The sequence below is a fragment of the Anguilla anguilla genome, chromosome 10 (genome assembly GCF_013347855.1).
Source record: "Anguilla anguilla isolate fAngAng1 chromosome 10, fAngAng1.pri, whole genome shotgun sequence".
Classification (NCBI taxonomy): domain Eukaryota; kingdom Metazoa; phylum Chordata; class Actinopteri; order Anguilliformes; family Anguillidae; genus Anguilla; species Anguilla anguilla.
In genome coordinates, this window is record NC_049210.1 from 40,995,259 (window position 1) to 41,015,338 (window position 20,080).

Genomic DNA, 20,080 nt, shown 5'->3' on the forward strand with positions numbered 1-20,080 from the left:
CTCCAGTTTTAAGTATGTTTTAAACACATTTATTTGGATTAAAACGGAATGGGAAAATGGAAAACACTAATGTAGTCACTGGCATGGCCTGTATGCACTGTGGCTCAAAGCCTACCCAGTGTATGGATTTCTGCAGCAGGAATATGACACCACAAGAAAATCAATCAACTCACGCTGGGTGGAGGGAGGTGGAAAATTCCATCTCAGGCATTATTTCAGGTTATTACATAAATGCTGAATTTGGGTCCAGATGTGGTGAGAGAAAAATAACAGCATATTAAATAAGTTGTGTCCATCCCTCCACTACCTAACTTGCTTATTGCTGGTGAGAGTCACGGTGGGGGGGAGGTGTCTCACTCTTCCACCAATCAAACAATGAAAAGATGACGCAGAACTGCCGGCACCGATACATTAAAGATATTTTATTTTTATTTGGTGTTGTAAAGTGAAAACTCCAGGGGATCCACTGTTGGTCGGCTGTGGAAAGGACCCCTGAGGGACCCCCTGGAATCCAGTCGCTCGCTGTGATCTCCACAACCAAGTGGGAAGCCGTGGTGTCCAAAAAAATAAAAATATGTTTAAGAAATTTAATCCATACACACTGATAACAGTTTAAAAAAAAAAAAAGAAGAAAAAATGTACAATCCAGCACACGTTATAAACATTCAGAATGTGTGGAAGCTAATACAAAGATGGCGATGAGAATACACGTACACAGGATCAACCACACCCGGTCTCAGGCCTGGTGGCCCCACCCCTTCCACTCAGAAACCACAGCTGTGGGGTGGGGGCGGGACCGCCCGATCTGGCGTACTACGGGCGGTAAGGACAGGTAGGTGCGGAGTTTTTTTTTAAGGTTTTGGTGTAGTCTGTTCCCGGGAGTCCTGTAAGCTTGTGAGCTCCATACAGTACTGTGCACAAGCCCTCCGGTGCATCACATATCAGTGTTGTTCATAAAGAAAAAGGCACTTCAAAAAATGTAACACATTTCCAGTGTATTTTACAGTGTGTATACATATATACATGTTCACAAAGGCAGGAATGCAAAGAAAATAATAATAATAATAACAATAATAATAATAAACACAATGTGTGACTACAAGTGACCTTTCAAAATAGTTCTTGAGATTGCTTGCTATTTAAGTTCTTTTTATTTAAAAAAAGGAACGTAACAAAGAGGGGGGGAAAAAAAAGTTTTGGACGCACAGAATATCCAACGGTTCAGAATAAGACAAAGAGGATCCATGGCAACATGGGTTTCAGTCGCTCCGGAGAAACTGAAATTATTTTTGCATAGGCAAGAAAAAACAGTGGTTCCTGATCAAGAAACGAACAGACGCACGCACACGGACAGAGACGACCAAACACAAAGAGAGAGAGAAAAAAGAAAAAAAAAACACTGATTGAGATTCCCATCCATAAGGACAGATAAGTTGGAACTTCTTTGAAGCGAAACGGGCGAGTGGAACTTAAGGAAGGCTTCCCGGTCAGCAGCAGATAAGATAAGGTGCAGGTGCTGGGCCCTGCGGAATGGTGTTGATCGCGCAGATCCGGGCGTGGCCAGGTTCTCTCCCCCGCCCACCCGCTACAGCTCAGTGTCCTGATATTTCTGTGGGTTGGCGTAGTAGCCCCGCTTGGTCTGGTCCATCAGCTGCCGCCGGTACTCCTCCTCCTCTTCCTCACTGTGGTAATACGGCCGGCTCTCCGAGTACGCCATCTTGGAAGGCGGGGTCTGGGGCTCGGGCCGCGAGCTGGAGCTGAACACAGAACGGGCGGCAGTTAGCCTGGGTAACGGGTCACTGCATAGAGAACTGCAGCACTAGGGCTAAGCACAGAGCTACGACAGTTAGCCTGGGTAACGGGTCACTGCATAGAGAACTGCAGCACTAGGGCTAAGCACAGAGCTACGACAGTTAGCCTGGGTAACGGGTCACTGCATAGAGAACTGCAGCACTAGGGCTAAGCATAGAGCTACGAAGGTTAGCCTGGGTAACGGGTCACTGCATAGAGAACTGCAGCAGAACTGGGGCGGATGAAAGATGAAGGGCTGGGTTTGAGTTACACTGACATAACGTTCATTTAGCATTCTTATCTACTTTCAAATGCAAGTTAGTTAGGCAGAAGGAGAATCAGGTGGAGGCAGAGACAGTAATGGGTGGAGAAGAAAAGAGAAGTTATGAGTAGAGTCAAATGGCCTTCTCATGGTCTACTGGTCAGAAGTTTGCCCCTTCCCTATTGGCTGTAGTCAGATATTTGGCCTTACCCTATTGGCTGTGGTCGGCTGAGGTCAGGCTTTTGTAGTTTCACAGGGACGGCGTAAATGTCTGGATGCTTCTGAGCAATTTCCAACTAAACAGGATAGAAAGAAAGGACACTGCCTTAACATACAGTCTCACCAACACACACACACACCCAAATGCATGTCCATACACACACACACACACACACACACACACCCTGGCGTTCTGGGCCTCCTGCAGCTCCAGCATCCTCTGGGCTCGGGCGAAGTAGTCCATTCTCTCGAAAGCCTTGATCTTCCCCAGGAAGGACTTCTGCGAGGGTTCGTCCGGACTCTCCTCTGGCGGTGCCCTCTGCTCCGGGGGGGGCGTGTCAGGGGCGGCCCTGGGGCGGGACGCGTAGCTGGGTTTGAGGGCGACGGGGGGGGGCAGGGGTTTGCTGCCGTACGAGTCCTGGCTGCGGGGGTGGGAACTGCTGGTGGGACTGCTGGAGTGGGAGTCGTAGCCTCTGCTGTGGTCGTACTGCGCCCCTACCCGAAACGCCTCGTCCCGGGACCCTGACTTCACCTGCAAGCACACAGCGCCACCTTCAGCTCCGGGGCCACACCCAAGGCTCAGAGCTACACCCTCCCAACCACAGCCAGCAGCCCCTAAACTTTACACTTTCCACAAGAACCAAAATTATATACTAGTACACAGTTACCGTGCATCACTAACCTGAGGAACCCTAACTTTACACTGATACACCCAGGTACTGTACATTACTAAACTGAGAAACCCAAATATTATACTAGTTACTAGTATATTATACAGTTACTGTAATTACTAAATTGAGGAACCCAAACTTTATACAACTGCACATGCCTTTAAGTCCCACTCTTTGGGACAAAGTTCTACCCCCCCCCCCCCCCCCCAAAACTTAACACAACTACATCCAGCACCACAACTTTACAGTACCTCACTGAGGAGCCAGAGAGCAAAATGTAAACTACTACACCCAGAATCATAAATTTGCAGCCACTACACCCTGGAATAAAGCTGTACCACAACAACCAGGATCACAGCAGCACTTAACAGGAGTACTGGAGAGGAGAACCTGGGTGAGGAGCAGACACTTCGCTCTGAGTAAAGTTTAGCATGGTGTAATATTTGTGCTTCTACACCCATGATCTCTTCTGCACTACCACAAACCAGGGCCAAGCATCTGCACAAACACACACCCCATTGCACAACAGACCCGGGTCAAATAACTACTTGAAATATTTTGGACTTGGACACCAGTGAAATTTCTCAAAAACGTCTATTTAGTATTCAGAACAAATATCTTCATTCAGAAGATAGCACATTTTGGTTACTAACATATTTAACTTAAAATTCTCAGGGACTGGTAGGTTAAAATTAATCATGTATTTCCGATAAGTTAATTGGATTTCAAATAAGCATTTGACGCAGGTGTGACACACGGCACTTGGCAATTCATCCTGTAATCAGAGTTCAAGGGTCCTAATGAGGGACAAATGGACTGGCCGGCCCAGGAAAATGTCACAGCGTTACAAAAGCTATGACATCACAGGAAGTCTACAGTTCCAGAAAATACCACCGTGGCTCACTGAGCTGCTCTGGGAAGAATCGGAATCTCGGTGGGAATCTCGGAATCTCCACTTCACACCATTCTTGGAAAAGAAGTGGAGGGGTGGAGGGTGCACTGTTAGTTTTGCCGGGGGGGGGGGGGGGGGGGGGGGGCGAGGGGCTGGACGTACTTGCAAATTGGGCGGGACGTGGAGGGGGGGCACAGCCTGTGTTGACGTATGGTTATTAACACATCCATAGGCACACTGCTAACTCCATGTGCTTAAAGCAAACTTCACTGTGGCTTTATGACCTCTACTCCCAGACCATGTTGTACCAGTTTCGTTTGAACCAGAAAATATTTTTTAAATGGCGATGTCTCATAAGCATTTTTCTTTACATCGCTCAATTGATTTCAATTAATTTCCTGCTCTGACTAAACTAAAACGGAACTGACTGCAGCCCCTCTCGTTGGGCCGATGCTGGGACGTGGCCAGTGGTGAGTTGTAGGGGGGGGGGGGGGGAATTTCGCGGGTTTTACCTTGGGAGGATCAGGGACGAAAGAGGGGGGCGGGCTCGGTTCCGGGGGCCCCTCCCTGCTCCCCACATTCCTGATCCTCGCCCTGAGATCCGGGCTGGGTCTTCTCAAGAGCTGCAGGACACCGGGGGAGGAGCCATGCTAATTAAATAAACACCCAGCATGCAACTGCAGCTTTGAGAGCGTTCCAGAACACTGGTCTCAATACATGCGGTTTCATAATGGCACACAGTTTGCCTCTTCCTTATACAGGGTGGTTTTGCTGAACAGAAGACCAAGATTAAGGCAACGATACGTGCCAATTTCCTGCAGATAAGTAGTTGCCCTCCTGCTTATTGTAATTAAAAATATAAAATGATATATGCCCATTTTTAACCAATATCTTTTAAAAAATTTAATTAATTATTTATTGAGGACAGTGCAATGTAATATTGTTCCAAGTTAAAAAACAAGAAACACACATGCTGTATCTATGGAATTTAGCCAAGGCTAATTTCCAACCCCTGTCCAGTTTGTATTAAAATATAATACAATGGCACTAAACATAAAAAGGACAGTTCCTCAGTTATAAATGTAGTTGTCTTCCTCATGGATCAAGTTGTTTGTTGACTGTAGTACCCCAGTAAAACTGTAGAGGGCAGAGCAGTACTGCTTCTAGATTTCAGCAGGACTAAAACAAGGCTAAAATGCCCCATTTTTCCAAACTAAGTTTTCTGATGCAGGAACCATTAATTTAACTTACTTTGTCTGCACTGTTATAGACTGCATACTAGTGCTTATAATTTGCAGTGTCCTGTATTTGAGTGAAGTGTGTGTGTATCTACCTGTGTGTGTGTGCGCGTATGTGTGTATGCGCATGCCTGTGTGCTTGTATTTCTGTGGTCTGAGTGTATTTGGGTGTGTTTTATGAAGTGCACATGCATTTCCTTCACTTGTATGCACACAAACATATACGTGGTTTGAATGAATGGACGTGAATGGAGTACATGCAACGTCCAGTGAGTGTGCACTTGTGTGCGCGTCCGGTACAGCGCCCCCTGGTGGACGGCTCACCTCCTCCGCCAGGACAGGCTCAGAGGAGCGGCTGATGGCGGACACGTGCAGCTCCTCAGCGGTTTCGTCGAGCTCGTTGTCGGTACAGGCCCCGCCCTCGTCCGCCGTGTCGTCGTAGTCGCTGGCCAACCGGCTGTCCATGCTCAGGTAGTCAGCGCTCATGGCCGACAGGTAGGACATGCGGTCGTCGTGGAGATCGAGGTCTGCCTCAGTCGAGCTCAGCTAAAAGAGACACATGATGGATCTTGGTACAGAGAGGAGCAGAACAGAGACAGAGAGGAACCAAGCTGTAGACCACCGCCAACCAAAGATCTCCAACAGAGCATGCCCAGAAAGAAAGAAGCAAACCATGCACAGAAATCAGAGTTGGGCTCAATTCCATTTACAATCAATTACAGGCAATTCAGGAAATTAACTGACAATTCTAATACAGGAATAGAAATAACAGGTTTTCTATGAGGAGTTTCCCCCAAAATTAGTTAGCTGTGTTTCAGTTAATTTCCTGAACCTCTCAAACTGAAATGGAATTGACACCCAACCCTGCAGAATAGAACTGGGGTGGGGGAGTGGAACCCCAGAACATCTAACACAAGATAAAACAAGAATCAGAAAGATGTGAACAAAGCTGTGAAAGATGAGGGGCATGCATTCATTACTGGAACGGTGTGAGATGCACTTCTGTAAGAAACGAAGCCTGGAGCTTTAACAGTGGGGTGGGGGGGGGGGGGGGGACGCGGTCGTAGAGAGTGAACGCGGAATGAGCCTGGGAGGAGGTCACGACATTCCGGTTCCGTTTCCGCGGCGTTCCGCGTTGTGGGATTACCTTCCCTTCCGACACCCAGACCGCCTGGGCCTGCTGCTCCCTGACGAGCTCCTTCACACTGCCGTACCACGCGTCATTGGCCGAGTTCAGATCGATGCTCGCTACAGAGAGCAAGAGTGAGAGAGAGAGAGAGAGAGAGAGGGAAGGGATGCAAGAGAAAGAGGGAGAGAGCGAGACACAGAGAAGGGAAAGGTGCCCAGGAGATAAAAACCAGACGCACCCGATTTAAAGGCAGTTAAGTTTCAATTCAAGTCTTCAGGGCTTTAATCATGGCAAACTATCAATCTATATCATGACATGATATTTGATATCATGATATTTACCTCCAGATCATGACAGATAATGAGAAGAAGGACATATCGTGATACACTCATGACTAATTAAGGGATGAGAGTAATAAATGACCTGTGTGTGTGTGTGCGCGTGTAAGGTGAGGTGGGGGGTGGGGGGTGGGGGGGTGGGGCAGTACTGACCAGTGAAGAGGTGCGAGCAGGTCTTCCTCAGTTTGACCGCCTGGTCGTAGAGCTTCCGGGAGCTGCGGTTCGACCCCGGCAGGACCCTCTGGCGCATGGTCTTCACGCCCTGCTTGCTGTCGGGGTTGAAGAAGATGACGATGGGGTACCACTGCGTGTAGTTCAGCGTGTCCACCGCCTTGGGCGTCACGTCCAGCAGCGCGTGCTTGTCCTGGTTTCCGTTTGGGAGGGGGGGGGGGGGGGGGACAGGGGTGGGGCGAGGGTTTATTAGACTGCTGCCAACGGCCGCCATTTTGTATTGTTATTTTTTTTGAACGGCCTGATTTTCGAGGCGTGAAAGAGACAGATGGAAGCGGGGACCCCCCTAGGGCAGGACGTCGGAGGTGTGGAGGTCACCTCTGCCCCTGAGCCAGGCGAGGACCGCCCCCATGCCCACACACAAGCATCTGGCTCAACGGAGGGGTGCTCTGACCCCGCACATGTCCCGCCCTCCTGCCCAAATACCCAGAGCAAGCTGGTAACAGTTCTGTTTATTTTGAAGCGCTGACGAGGGTTCGGGGTGGGCGGGAACGGGCGGTGCATTTACCTGCTCTATTATCTGCCGGATGGTGTTGAGCCGGACCACGCCCGAGGACTTCTCTGATCCAGCATCTTTGGGCTCCGTCTCTGTGAGGGAGGGAGAGAGGAAGTGGACAGAATGACAGAAATACAGGAGAGAGGAAAAGAGAGAAAAGCCAGGTTGGGGAGAGACAAATTGAAGTAGTAACGAGAAGAGACAGGAAGAGCGACAAGGAAGAGAAGGAAAAGAGGGACAGAGAGCGAACGAGAGGGAGCAATAGGGGGTGAGTGAATTTTGGAATTTGAATTTGAAAGGGAGACAGTGCGAGAGAGTGGGAGAACGAGAGACAGAAAATTGAGAGTGAAAGAGGGAGGGAGAGAGAAGGAGAAAGATGGAGATTGCGAAAAGACGGTACACAGGGAGGATGAGTTGTGCAATCTGACACTTAGCCAAAATGATACCCACAATCCAACTGCCTGACTCACTGCAGTGACATCATCACCTCAAATTATAGCCCGTACTGCAACAGTGCTACAAATGAACCCTTAACTCTTACACAGTCCATAACTCACTTGTGCTACAACTCTCTAAAACAAATGTGTTCTGCAGAAGGATCTTTTCTGGAACAGCTGTGACAAAGCAGCTTCCTCCTGAGTGCAGACTAGATTTGAACCTGTGACCCCCCTGTCAACACACATGGATACAGAGGGTTCCATACTCACTGGCTATCACAAACTCCTCAGGGAGATCTGCAGCCAGCTTCTCATTGGCTGCGTCTGCAATGGGTCCGAACAGAACCACAGGCCTCCTGAAGCCAGCTACAAGGGAGAGAGAGAGAGAGAGAGAGAAACGAGGCTAACAGAGGCTGTCACACCTTCCAAGACCCATCCTAACCCTTCACTCACACCCCTTCTTCCCTCCCTCCCTCCCTCCCTCGCTCACAGTGCAAACAGCCTGGGAAGGAAACGAGTGGTGTCATGTGATTTCTGAAACCCCGCCCATCCACGGGTGAGGAAACAGTCAACCTGCTGTTTTGGCCACAGACTTGTAAACCTGTAAACTAGGACTCTGAGGACTCTGATTGGTTGAAACATGTAACATATTTTAGAATCAATTAGGTGTGGAGTCTACTCTCACACTGGTTGGGAGGTGTGGAGAAAACTCTATCATTGGTTGGGTATTGGGCATCCCATTCCCTCATTGGTTGAGCAGCGTGTCCTACCCTCTCGTAGGACCACCCTCTCGTAGGCGGGGAAACGGGTGCTGACGGGGGCGGAGATCAGCTCCTTCCGAAGGTCCTTCTTCTTCGCCGCTCTCTGTCCGCGTAGCCGCCAAAAATCTGCCCGGTCGTTCCCCGTGCCCTTGTGGGAGTTCTGGACGTTGGCCATCTGATCCGCCCTGAGAGAGAGAGGGAGAGAGAGAGAGAGAGAGAGAGAGAGAGTGTGAGAGAGACATTTACAGATAGAGGGATGCCTGTACGGATGGGCAGAGAAGGAAATAGGGAGACATTTTCCTCTCCTGTTTTTCACATTCACTAGGGAACGGGGAAACCCAAAGATGATTTGTTACGCAAAATGATGAGGTTGTTGTGGTGTACACAGCTTTAATACAATGAAGTATTAGACAATCCGCTCTCAGTGCTGAAATTCCCCTCCGTTTCCAGAAAGGGTTTGGAAGTGTCCCCTGGCTGAGAATCAAACTTCTCCTGCTTGAGAACATCTGCACAGAGAGCTCACCTTGAGTCAATGGGCTGGGCTTAGGGCCCGTAACAATTCAATTCAATTCAGTTCAGTCCAGTTCAGTATGCATAGCCCTTTTTATAGAGAACTGTCACCAAGACACTTTACAGAGACACTTTACAAGCACTCCCCAACGTCCTAGCCGCAGCAGGCTAGCATCAGGAGCCGAGCACCGCAGCCGAAATCTCCACTTTCCCGCGCGATCGATTTAGTACCGCTCACATCGGAACAACGGAGGACCTTCCGGAACCTTTCCTCGCTGCTCGGATTTAAACGCGGACGTGGTTAACACCGCCCGCAGCCTCCGCTCAAAACCCTCCGGAGTTGATTACTCACTGCCCTACGGTGCCAGGAGAGGCCGAATACAACTGAAGGGCAGGGCTCCAGATTTGCCTGCTGCTGCCACTGTTGGTGCTGACTGCTGAGATCGCTCATTTGAGCTTCCAAGAATTCGTGAGGGATTTTTCTGGTGCTGAGCCAAAAGTGGTAAAGCCGGTTATGAAACAATGGTTTTTATTGCTCTAATAGTATACCACTGGCTCCGAAATTCCTTCCCAAAAAACAAATCACCCCCCCCCCCCAGAATGCCAAAACCCCTCCACCGAGCCTCTCTGCCCCGCCCACTAGCTCCAAAGCTCCGCCCCCCCGAGATCACGTGTCCCTCCTCCCCATACACAGAGCCTCGCTCCCCAGGCCGACCTGCTCTTGTTGGGGATGATGCCCTTCTCCAGGAGCTGGTTGTCCTTGCCCACGCGCACGGCCAGCCAGCTGCCCAGCTTGCCGTCGTACAGGGTGTCCACCACCTTGAAGATCTCCCCCCGGGTGAAGGCCAGGCTCTGGGGCGTCTCCTTGTCGTACTCGAAGTGGGTGCGGATGAAGAACGAGTCGCCCCGCCCCGACGTCAGGATGTCCTTGTACACTGAAACGGGGCCAGACAGAGACAAACGAGTTCACCACGCAGCGTCTCCCCAAGCGCACACGCCCAAGAGGACAAATCTACACCGGTCTGACATTTCAACTATCTTTACACGCTATTTTAAACTTTCACACGCCAGCTTGAGTTTGAGAATTGTTTTAACAAACCACGTCACAGCTAATCATACTGAATTTTACACGTGATATTAGCTAACTATCTAGTCAATGTTGATACAGCCAAATAGAGTGAAACAATTGTTCAGTGAAAGTTAGCCTGCTAATGTTAGCCGCAGCAGCTAATTAGACAGAAACTTGGACGGCTACCCAGAGAGGTCGCCCTTGAAAACAAACAAGGTTTTCTGTTGTTTGCTGTTATTCAGCACATAATTAATTAATTAAAGACGTTTACACAGCTGAATCCCATAACCTGGTTTGAAAGTAAAAGATGAAACAAGTGTGTGTCTTTGTGTGTGTGTGTGTGTGTGTGTGTGTATTTGTGTGTGTGTGCGTGTGTGTACGTGTGTGTGTGTGCTGCCTGTCCAGTGTGTCTCCAGGTTGAGAGGGACATTGGATTTGGGCAGGTTCCAAGTTGTAATAACACACACACACACACACACGTGCACGCACACACCGCACACACACACAAACAGTGTAATAAATTAAATGCTATACTATTCAGAAAAGTGAACCCCTCCCTCTCAGCAAACAATGGCATAGGGAGGGAATTTCCTGCTTTATCCAAAACACTCAAACTCTGCGGAAAACACACTGAAACTCTGCCTCAGAAGTGCCTTAAAGCAGCAAACACACTGAAACTCTGCCTCAGAAGTGCCTTAAAGCAGCAAACACACTGAAACTCTGCTTCAGCCATGTTTATAGCAGCTAAACGCTCTGTGTTTACTGTATCTCTGTATGACTCTAAATCCTTTCCACCCATTGGTGGTTCCTCACCATCAGACTTGCTCTGTGCCAGAATAGTGACCTCCTCGCCTTTGGGGATCTCCAGCAGGAACAGCACCGCCTCCTCCCGCACGATGCCCCGGAAGTCCACGTTGTTCACCTGGAAACAGACACGTGTTGCATTGCATTGCATTAGTTTAGCAGATGCTCTAATCGAGGGCAGTTTAGAAGATAAGAGATCATAAGTGCAAACCCCAGTTATATGAGCAACAGTGCTCGTCCTGTCCAGGCCAACATGAGAATTTCGCTCTACCACTAGGGGGCCACGCAAGAAAGGGAGAGCAAGTAACTCAAACTGCTGAACAGAGATATTTGGCTAGCATGTAAAGTCTTCACGCATGCACATTTTTTTTAAAGGTCAACAAATTATTTTTTATTTATAAAAAGGTAATGCATATTGAAAGCATTTGGACAGACATACACCCTAGAAGAGTTATTTTAAAGTTAAGAAAATTATTTATAATATCCCATTATTACAGTCAGTAAATACAACACCCTGAGGCAAAGTCTGGTGACCTACTGAATGGCAAACTTTAACAATCATGTCCCACACAGCACACCCACCCTCCGCATGAACTCCTCCACCTCCATGGTTTCAAAAGAGTGAAATTTCAACAGGGAGTTCTGGCTCCCCTCAGCCAATCAGCTTTCATTACAGGAGCCACAGATCGGAGACCTTCTGAAGGACAGTGGCTGTCACGAGGCATAACTTCAAAGCCGCAATGGGTACACGGTTTGTATGCAGCGCCATGTCTGGCAGCAGTTCGATTTCAGCCGAGTTCTCCTCCTAATCAATTATACTCCCAGCTCGACTGAGGAGACACAACACGAGAGAGCACACTGGATGGGTCAGTGGGATGAGCACACAGTGCGCGCCCAGTGCTCATGGGAGTTGTAGTATCATGTAGTACCACCGCAAATTAACTTGATTACTTCAGATGCCTTCAGTTGCAACCAAAAGGTCAACCGCCAAAGTGGCTGGTAAGAGTGATGGAGCTACGCTCCACGGCTGAATTCTACCCGCATTTGGCGGGTGGTGGGTCTATATGTCAAGCCCTGGATGTAACGCACAGGGGAAATAAAGTAAGGCCACTGTGTGTGCTGGGGTAGTGTTTTCTACAGGCATGGATGACTCAAAATGTCTTCTTACTGAACTCAGACAAGACTGAGATATTGGTAGTAGGGCCCCAGATCTCCAAGAGATAAATTCCTAAACTTTTATTGGCTTTGAATCTAGATGGCTTGATCTTCTCTGCTCTGTCTCAGCCAAGGCGGTTCTTAAAAACCTTGGCATGACTACGTGATTCAGATCTGTACTTTCAGGCCCACAGTAATACAATCACAAGAGATGCTTTCTTTCACTGGAGGAACATAAAAAGTGGTTCACCCAATAACAAGTAAGAGAGCGAATGAATGGAAGCGAGTGAGGGGTGAATGAATGAATGAATGAGCGAGTTAATGAGTGTAAGTGAGTGAGCGAATGAATGAGTGAAACAGAGTGAGTGAGGGGTGAATGAATGAATGAGTTAATGAGTGTAAGTGAGTGAGTGAATGAATGAGTGAAACAGAGTGAGTGAGGGGTGAATGAATGAATGAGAGAGTTAATGAGTGTAAGTGAGTGAGTGAATGAATGAGTGAAACAGAGTGAGTGAGGGGTGAATGAATGAATGAGCGAGTTAATGAGTGAAAGTGAGTGAGTGAGTGAATGAGTGAAAGAGAGTGAGTGAGGGGTGAATGAATGAATGAGCGAGTTAATGAGTGAAAGTGAATGAGTGAACAGTAGCGTATGAGTCTGAGATCGCGGCGGCGCTCGACCTTCATGATCTGGTCCCCGGTGCGAAGCCCCTCCTCCTCGGCGGGGCTGCCCTCCTGCACGCCGGCGATGAAGATGCCCACGTCGTTCCCCCCGGCCAGCCGCAGGCCCACGCTCTCGCCCTTCTGGAAGCTGACCATCACTGTGCTGGGCCTGCAGAGAGAGGTGAGAGGGCGGGGCCGTCAGACACCGGGGGGAGCGGCCTCCCGTCTCCACGGCAACCAGGGAGTCTTCAACACCCCCGCTCAAAATGAAGCCGTCATCTCCCAACAGAGCCTGCAGTCTCTACTGCAGTCTGAGTGCAGTGACAAGACCACTGCAGAAAGGTGTTTATAACCTGTGATGAATACTATCCAGTTCAGTACAGTTCCTTTTTAATAAGAGGGGTTACATGAAAACTCTTTATTTGACTGGACACAAACTTCAGAGTCTGGACGGCAGCAACGGACAATAGTTTGACGCGTTGCAAGTCAAATCGTGCAAGTTTTGAACAGGCAGAGGTTTTAAAAGTCCACAGTGATGCACAGGTACATGTGAGTCTCGCACGTAAACAAGGCTTATACTAATGATCACTTCGCGTGGTGAAGGCAATAAAGCATATTTTAATCCAAAACTAAATTTGAGAGAAAAAGAGCGAGAGAGAGAGAGAGAGATAGAGGGGGGGGGGGGGGAGAAAGAGATGCAGGTATTCTCAGTAATCGGATCAGAAAATAATTTCTCCTTGACGACAGACGGATCCAAAATTCCCGGCGTTTGCCCCGCGCCCGTTCCTCTCTGGCTCAGCGTGATTCAGCGGGTGGCAGACCCGCTGAGCTCGGCTATAAATGGTCAAAAGTGACGGGACGAGCTCAAACGCAGACGGGAAACAAAATGACGCTGGCAAGACCGGCAAGGCAAAGTTTGAGCTCTCAGGCCCGCTTAAGCTCAGGTGCATCACAGAGAAAGCACTCTGACGTCGCCTAGCTGGGAAAAACGTCATTAATAATTGTCATAAGAAAATGTTTTTTGAGTAATATAATGCTCACTACTTTTGGTTTATTTTGCTGTAAATAAGAGAGGATTAGTGTAAATGAATGAATGAAAGTGGTTCTAAAAGCATGTAGCAGCAGTTGCGGTACAGCCTGACAGTGACTGTACTTCACCACCCATTCGAGCGCATCTGATCTATGAGGTCATTTCCTGTCTAAAGCTGGGAAGGAGCCCATATCCAGGCATTAAAGCAAAGCTTTTCTGTCAGCAGAAGCAATGTCAAGATACACAGTGGAGAGAGGGGGGGGGGGGGTAAGGGAAGGGGCGGGGGTCGTAAATAAAAATAAACTCTCCTGACGGACAGCAGCAGAGAAGGCTTCATGAATATGGACGACCTGAGCTGGAAGTGATGAGCAAGGCAGCCCATGGGTGAAGCTGCTGAGCTGTACAAGCACTGTGATTCAGCTACACACACAGACACACACACACACACACTCTAACCCCCTACACACACACACACACCCTAACCCCCTACACACACACACTAACCCCCTACGTGCACACACACACACACACACACACACTCACACCATACACATGCACACACATACTAACCCCCTACACACACACACACACAAACACACAGGCACTCATTGAACTCAAACAGCTAAGGTGCACAAAGGCACGTCAGAGAGATGAGGGGGGAGAAAGGGAATACAGAAGAGAGGGAGAGAGATGAAGGAAGGGTATGTAAAAAGAGAAAGGAAAAAGGGAGGGAAAGAGAGAGGGACAGGGCAAAATACAAAATTGAGAGATACAGAAAAAGGGAGAAAGAGGAGAAAGCCTGGAAGATGAAAAAGGAGGAAGAGAGGGAGAGGGCAAACAAGAGGGATTTGCAGCTGAATTGAAACGACCCCTCGTCCGATTCATCAGAACATCCTGTTACCTGCAGCGTCAGAATCTGCCCGCAGTTCCTCCATCACTGACTGGCTCAGGACACAGAGTCCCGTACAGAGTACCAGCACACACACAATAAAAAATAAAAAATAAATAAATAAAATGCTCTCACCCGTATATCTCCTCGTCCTCAGGGCTGGGACGCAGCAGGATTTTTGGGGTGGTGTTAACGGCGGCTGAGAGAACAAAACGGACACATTGGGGGAGGATAAGGACACTCAACGTGTGTACCCCATTTATAAGCACATGCATCCTGCTTATAAGCACATGCTCCCAGTTTATACGCACATGAACCCCATGTATACGCACACACATCCTGCCGAAAAGCCAATATACTCCGTTTATACACATATTACCCCCACGTATACGCAGATACATCCCGCTTAAAAGCTCATATATTCTGTTCATGCACACATTAACCCCACGTGCATGCGCAAACTCTCTGCTTAAAAGCCAATATACCCAGTTTGTACACACATTAACCCCACGTATACGCACATACATCCAGCTGATAAGCCCACACACTCATTTTATTCACACACAAACTGCACGCATATGCACATGCGCATCTGTTTTTAAGCATGCATAACGTGTGATCTCACAGACCTACAGAGCACAGGGGTATTGTGGGTACCTGGTGGCTCCTCTACCCGTGGCTCCTCCCTCTCGTCCTGGCCCGGGAGGTGGTCGTCAGGGGCTCTGAAGGCGGGCGGCACGGCAACCATCTTGGCCAGCCCACTCGCAGGGTCGTCCCTAGAGAGAATTCCACAGCAGACGCAGCGTTCCATTGAGGAAAACGTTCCGGAACCAGGAGCGGAACGCTCGCTCTCGCGGTGTTCCGCTCCCGTAAGCCTCATGGTCTCAACACCGGAACGTTGGCCAGCGCCCAATCCCAGCTCTTCAACTACGCACAACACACACACACATAGCCACCTACAACCGCACATTATTAATCGCCGGTGAAAAAAGTCATCGCAGTCCAAGATTAATGTTCCTCGATGGTTAGCAAAAGTAATCTGCGTGGCTGACAACAGCAGGGGTTTATCGGACTTTCAAAGTTCACAGCAAGCTTAACGAGCAAACAGAACTGACCCTTTCTAAAGGGTTCAAACGCACTTAACGATTTTTCTTCCAAACACTTATTCCAGGTTGACTTTCCAAACTGCCGGACCACCGTGAAACATTTTCACCAATCGCACTACACTTGTAAACTCAGCCTTTATGAAAAATGAGAGATCAAAAAAATGATCGGATTAACGGGATAAGTCAAGGGAACAGGTCAGCATGAAATCCCGAAACGGATCGTCCCCTCCCCACGGACCGCGGATGAGCGGGAGGGGTCCGGTTACCTGGGCTTGTCCCGTATTCTCTCGTTGGACGAGTGCGAGGAGAGATCGGAGTGGTGGGACCGCCGGTCCTCAGGGGGGGAGTACGAGTGGTACGACTCGATCTCCGAAATGTCTGAAAACCAGAGCGAGAGAAGGGGACACCGTCAAAAAAGGCCCGCTTTCAGACTCTCTCTCCTTCTGTTTTAACCCTCCGCCCGATTCAAACAGGATTGTTAAAGTCCCCAAAAAAGCAGACAAAGCAGGGCTTTGCTGTGTCAGAGGGAAGTGGAATTCTGCCTCTTTGGAACGGTCAAAATATCAAGCTGAACGAAACAGCAATTCGGCAGGTCATCGAGTTTCCTCGAATTTCTCTGCCTGTGTAATGAGTTTAATGATTGACTTATTTTTCTTTTTTTTCTGTGACCCCCACCACCTGCAAATTCCAAAGAGGCAGAACCGAATAATTCCAATATTCAACAGGCACAGAGATGGACGACTTTGAGAAACAGGAGGCACCATAAGAAACCCTGTAAGGACCCAGGTGCGAGAGTAGAGAGACAGTGCAGCACAAAAAAAAACAAAAACTGTCCTGGTAAACCAAGCCTTGAAGCACACGCACACACACACACACATACACACCAGCAAGACTCAATACACAATCACATCATTCTGAATGACTGAATTCAATTATTTTTGTAAACCAAATTGCGATCAAACCTGGCCTGAATTTGTGAGCTACTTAGGACTAACAGACAGACAGATGGACAGATGGACGGACAGACAGACAGACAAAAATGGCCATTTCCCCAGGACAGTTCTGAAGGTTAGAGTTAATTTTTAAAAGTCTAGATGCAACATTAAGCCGCAGCAACACACATACATTATTAGGGTTACCACACAGTCTTAAAATGGCTTCCCTCCAAGCCTGCTCCCCACCATGAAGCTAAAGCTGAAGTTACTGTGATTCAATACGCAGGGCAGCACCAGTACTGTACGTGCTCTCGGCTCCAGTGTTAAGTGAAGTTGGCGGCCACGGGTTCGAGAGGCGACATGCTTCCGTCTGGGGGTTTGGGAGAACCCCAAAGCTGCAGAGACACCCTCTATTTTATCTGTGAGCGAGGGGGGTGGGGGGGTGGGGGGGTGGGGTTTACAAACGAGCACTCCCACAAACTGGGGTGCTATGAACAAACAGGCAGAAGTTAAAAGATAAAAGAGCAGGTTTCAAAAAAGTGCAAACTCATTCTATTTTTAATTAAGTCTTTTTCTCAGACTCGACTTGAGTTCCTTTTTGAGGTTAAAAGCTCCCACGTGACTGCTTTACAGGAGAGAGAGAAACGGCTCCTGCATTAATGAGAGCAAAGGGCAGGGAGACGATGAGGAGGGAGGAGGAGAACAGCACAGGCAGGGAGCTCTGAGAGCATCTTGGGGGGGAAAATCACAGACAAATAACAGATCACATCAGCAGGGAGAGCATGAAATTACAGCCTGCTTCCTACGGGCTGGGCCCACCCAGGGGACAAAATACTGTGTGCATGTGTGTGCGTGTGTGTGTGTGAGAGAGAGACAGAGAGAGAGAGAGTGTGTGTGTGTGTGCGCAGGCGTGAGAGTGTGTGTGTGTGTGTGTGAGTGTATGTGTGTGTGTGTGCGCGAGAGTGAGTGTGTGCACATAAAATCACACACAAACTGGGCAAGCAAGCCCGGAGATCTGTTTCAGGAAAGATTATGCTGGCGAGATGACCTTTCAACAAATCAAGGGCTGCATTAGGAGAAGGTGGACAGTGGGGATTGTTTATTGGCAGGAGCTCTGCCAAAAGATAAAAAGCCAGCTTCTGTGCAGTCATGCTCAGGTTCTGGGGTGGAACGTGTGTGGAAGTGGGTCAACAGTAAACCCAGATCTCGGACAGGGACGGGCAAGCCCTCCGGCTCAGGTCCCTCCCCCCACCCACCAGGGACAGCCAATCAGAGCCCGGCTTACTGGAGTGTGGCAAACACTAAAACATATGGGGCAGCCTTTTCCTGGTCTGCAAGTTCTAGTGCTCTGAGCCACCTTTCACCACACATGCTCCCCCCGCGATGAAACACCCAAGTCTGCTGTTAGTCACTCAGCTGTTACGGTTAGACTTTCCCCTGCGTATCACCAAAACATAAAAAAACAGAAATAAAGTAGCAGTTTAGCCTGTAACCCTCGTACACCATGTTACCAGAGAGAAAATGAAAACGGCTTACCCGTTGCTTAGCCACCCTGACCCTGTTCTGACTGAAGACAGAACTATACATAGGCATTATTTACCTGTATCATTTGGCATTTCCTTTGCGCTAGGGGTAGGGGGTATTTCAGCTGCTAAAATGGTTCATTTGTACAAATGATTTTTTTAAAAATTATTTCATCCATGTGCTGCCAAATCAGGATATGTAAAAATACAAAATATCTAATAGAGGAAACATGCGCATCTGCACATGTACAAGAAGTGAGATAAATAATGTGATTATGATCGGTTTCATTTCCTGACAATATATCAATTTGTTACATCGGAATTGTTAATATTATTATTATTATTATCATCATCAACTCAATTTCAATTCCAAAAAAGCACACAATACCAAATAAATAGTGGTTCAAATAGTTTTATTAATTTTTGGAAAATATTAAAAATTAAAGTTAGCAAAAAAGAGAAGTGCAAAATTGTGAAAACTTTACAACTGCGATGGCATGGCCTTTTAGCAGATTAAAAGGCAACCAAACTGTAATGTTGTGTCTTGGAGGTCCTTCAGCTAAAAGTATGACATTTTATCTGTGAAGAAAGAACAGAAAAATAGGGATTTTTGGTTGGGTCCTGAAATTGTGACTGTTTCGTCACGTCAGGTTAACTTCCAGGACTGAAACAGAACTGAATCAAGGTGAACCCGTATTCCCTGCTTGCGGTTTCATTCCGAAGTTAGACAAGCAGAACGGGTTGTAATCTGTGTTGCATTCTGTACTCTGGTGTGAGTAGACCGTGCTCAGAACTGGTTGGGTTGCCCAGTTGCTAACCGGAAACATGAACCAAGGATCTCAATATAACTCAGCTTATATTTGTACCGCCTGAATGCTAGATGACTATTTTTATCTTTATGCTGTGCAAGGCGATATATAAACTTCCAGACCACTTCCCATAATGCAACTGGCCCACAGTTAATGACATCAGCTCCTCTAGGGCCATTCCCTCATAATCCCAGCAGACCTGGATCACATATGTATTCCAAACATATGTACAATACACAATACGTATACTACTGCAGATCCCTAAGAAATTTTGACAAAAACATGTTAGCAACACATACAATCATGTACATATAGAATTCTGTTATGAATACAGATGAAAACAAATCTGTGAAACACTATGTCCGTTTGACGAGGATGAAAGGGTGAGTAACACACATTGCAATGTCTCACAGCACATTCTCTGCTCCTTCCAGGCCCAGCTGGAGCTGCATAAAGCATTCCTGGCGGTGGGGTGAGTGGGGTATCAAAAGAAAGCGATCCACTCCTGGGTTCGAACCCACACCCTCCCCCCTGGCGTGCGGCCCCCCCCCCCCTCACTCACTCACCGTCGGGCTCCGAGTCGCTGTCGGCCAGCGGCGGGATGCGGATGAGGATCTGCCGGCGGTCCCTCTGCACGACCAGCTGCAGCTTCCCCCGCGACTTCTCGATCAGCTTCCCCGCGTCGCTCAGAGACAGGTTCTCCGTCACCGTCCCGTTAATCTGCAGAGAGGCGACGCCCGAGGCTGACTCCACAGCAAACGACCGCAGTCAAAAATTCCACCGCTAATCATTTGCATAAGTTTTGTTTAAAAAAAAGGTCTATCTTCTTTCACTGTTAGTTACCACTATTGCATCTAATGTTCATTCCTATAATTGTTTAAGATTACGAGAGAGTGAGAGTGTGTGTGTGTGTGTGGTGTGCTTGTGCAGGCGTGTCTGCGTGTGTGCGTATGTGTGTGTGTGTTTGTGTATCTGCACGCGATTGTGTTTTTGTGTGTGTGCATGTGAGTGTGTGTGTGTGTGCGCGTGCAAGTGTGTGCGTGTATGTGTGTCTGTGTGCATGTGTGTGTGTGTGTGCGTGTATGCGTGTGCGTGTGTGTATGTGCACGCGTGTGTGTGCGTGTG

The 20,080-nt window shown here is 48.3% G+C and overlaps 1 protein-coding gene across 10 annotated transcripts in view; it reads right to left on the reverse strand.

Annotated features, from left to right (window-relative positions):
• Nucleotides 1-402: 402 nt before the first annotated feature.
• Nucleotides 403-20,080, reverse strand: part of LOC118237445 (tight junction protein ZO-2-like) — an 87,999-nt gene continuing 68,321 nt past the window's right edge. For 8 of the 10 annotated variants that reach the window (XM_035436162.1, XM_035436156.1, XM_035436158.1 and 5 more), the window contains 17 exons: nt 19,522-19,675; nt 15,955-16,066; nt 15,240-15,358; nt 14,718-14,781; nt 12,682-12,832; nt 10,858-10,966; nt 9,691-9,910; nt 8,475-8,650; nt 7,975-8,070; nt 7,280-7,359; nt 6,694-6,904; nt 6,221-6,321; nt 5,398-5,619; nt 4,348-4,458; nt 2,457-2,804; nt 2,264-2,349; nt 403-1,757 (listed from right to left, as the gene is read on the reverse strand). In XM_035436162.1, the coding sequence (XP_035292053.1) occupies nt 1,586-1,757; nt 2,264-2,349; nt 2,457-2,804; nt 4,348-4,458; nt 5,398-5,619; nt 6,221-6,321; nt 6,694-6,904; nt 7,280-7,359; nt 7,975-8,070; nt 8,475-8,650; nt 9,691-9,910; nt 10,858-10,966; nt 12,682-12,832; nt 14,718-14,781; nt 15,240-15,358; nt 15,955-16,066; nt 19,522-19,675 (2,532 nt within the window). In that variant the 3' untranslated portion in view covers nt 403-1,585. Of the gene's footprint in view, nt 1,758-2,263; nt 2,350-2,456; nt 2,805-4,347; nt 4,459-5,397; nt 5,642-6,220; nt 6,322-6,693; nt 6,905-7,279; nt 7,360-7,974; nt 8,071-8,474; nt 8,651-9,690; nt 9,911-10,857; nt 10,967-12,681; nt 12,833-14,717; nt 14,782-15,239; nt 15,359-15,954; nt 16,067-19,521; nt 19,676-20,080 lie in introns of those variants that run through there. The other 2 variants (XM_035436161.1, XM_035436163.1) reach the window with 2 other exon arrangements.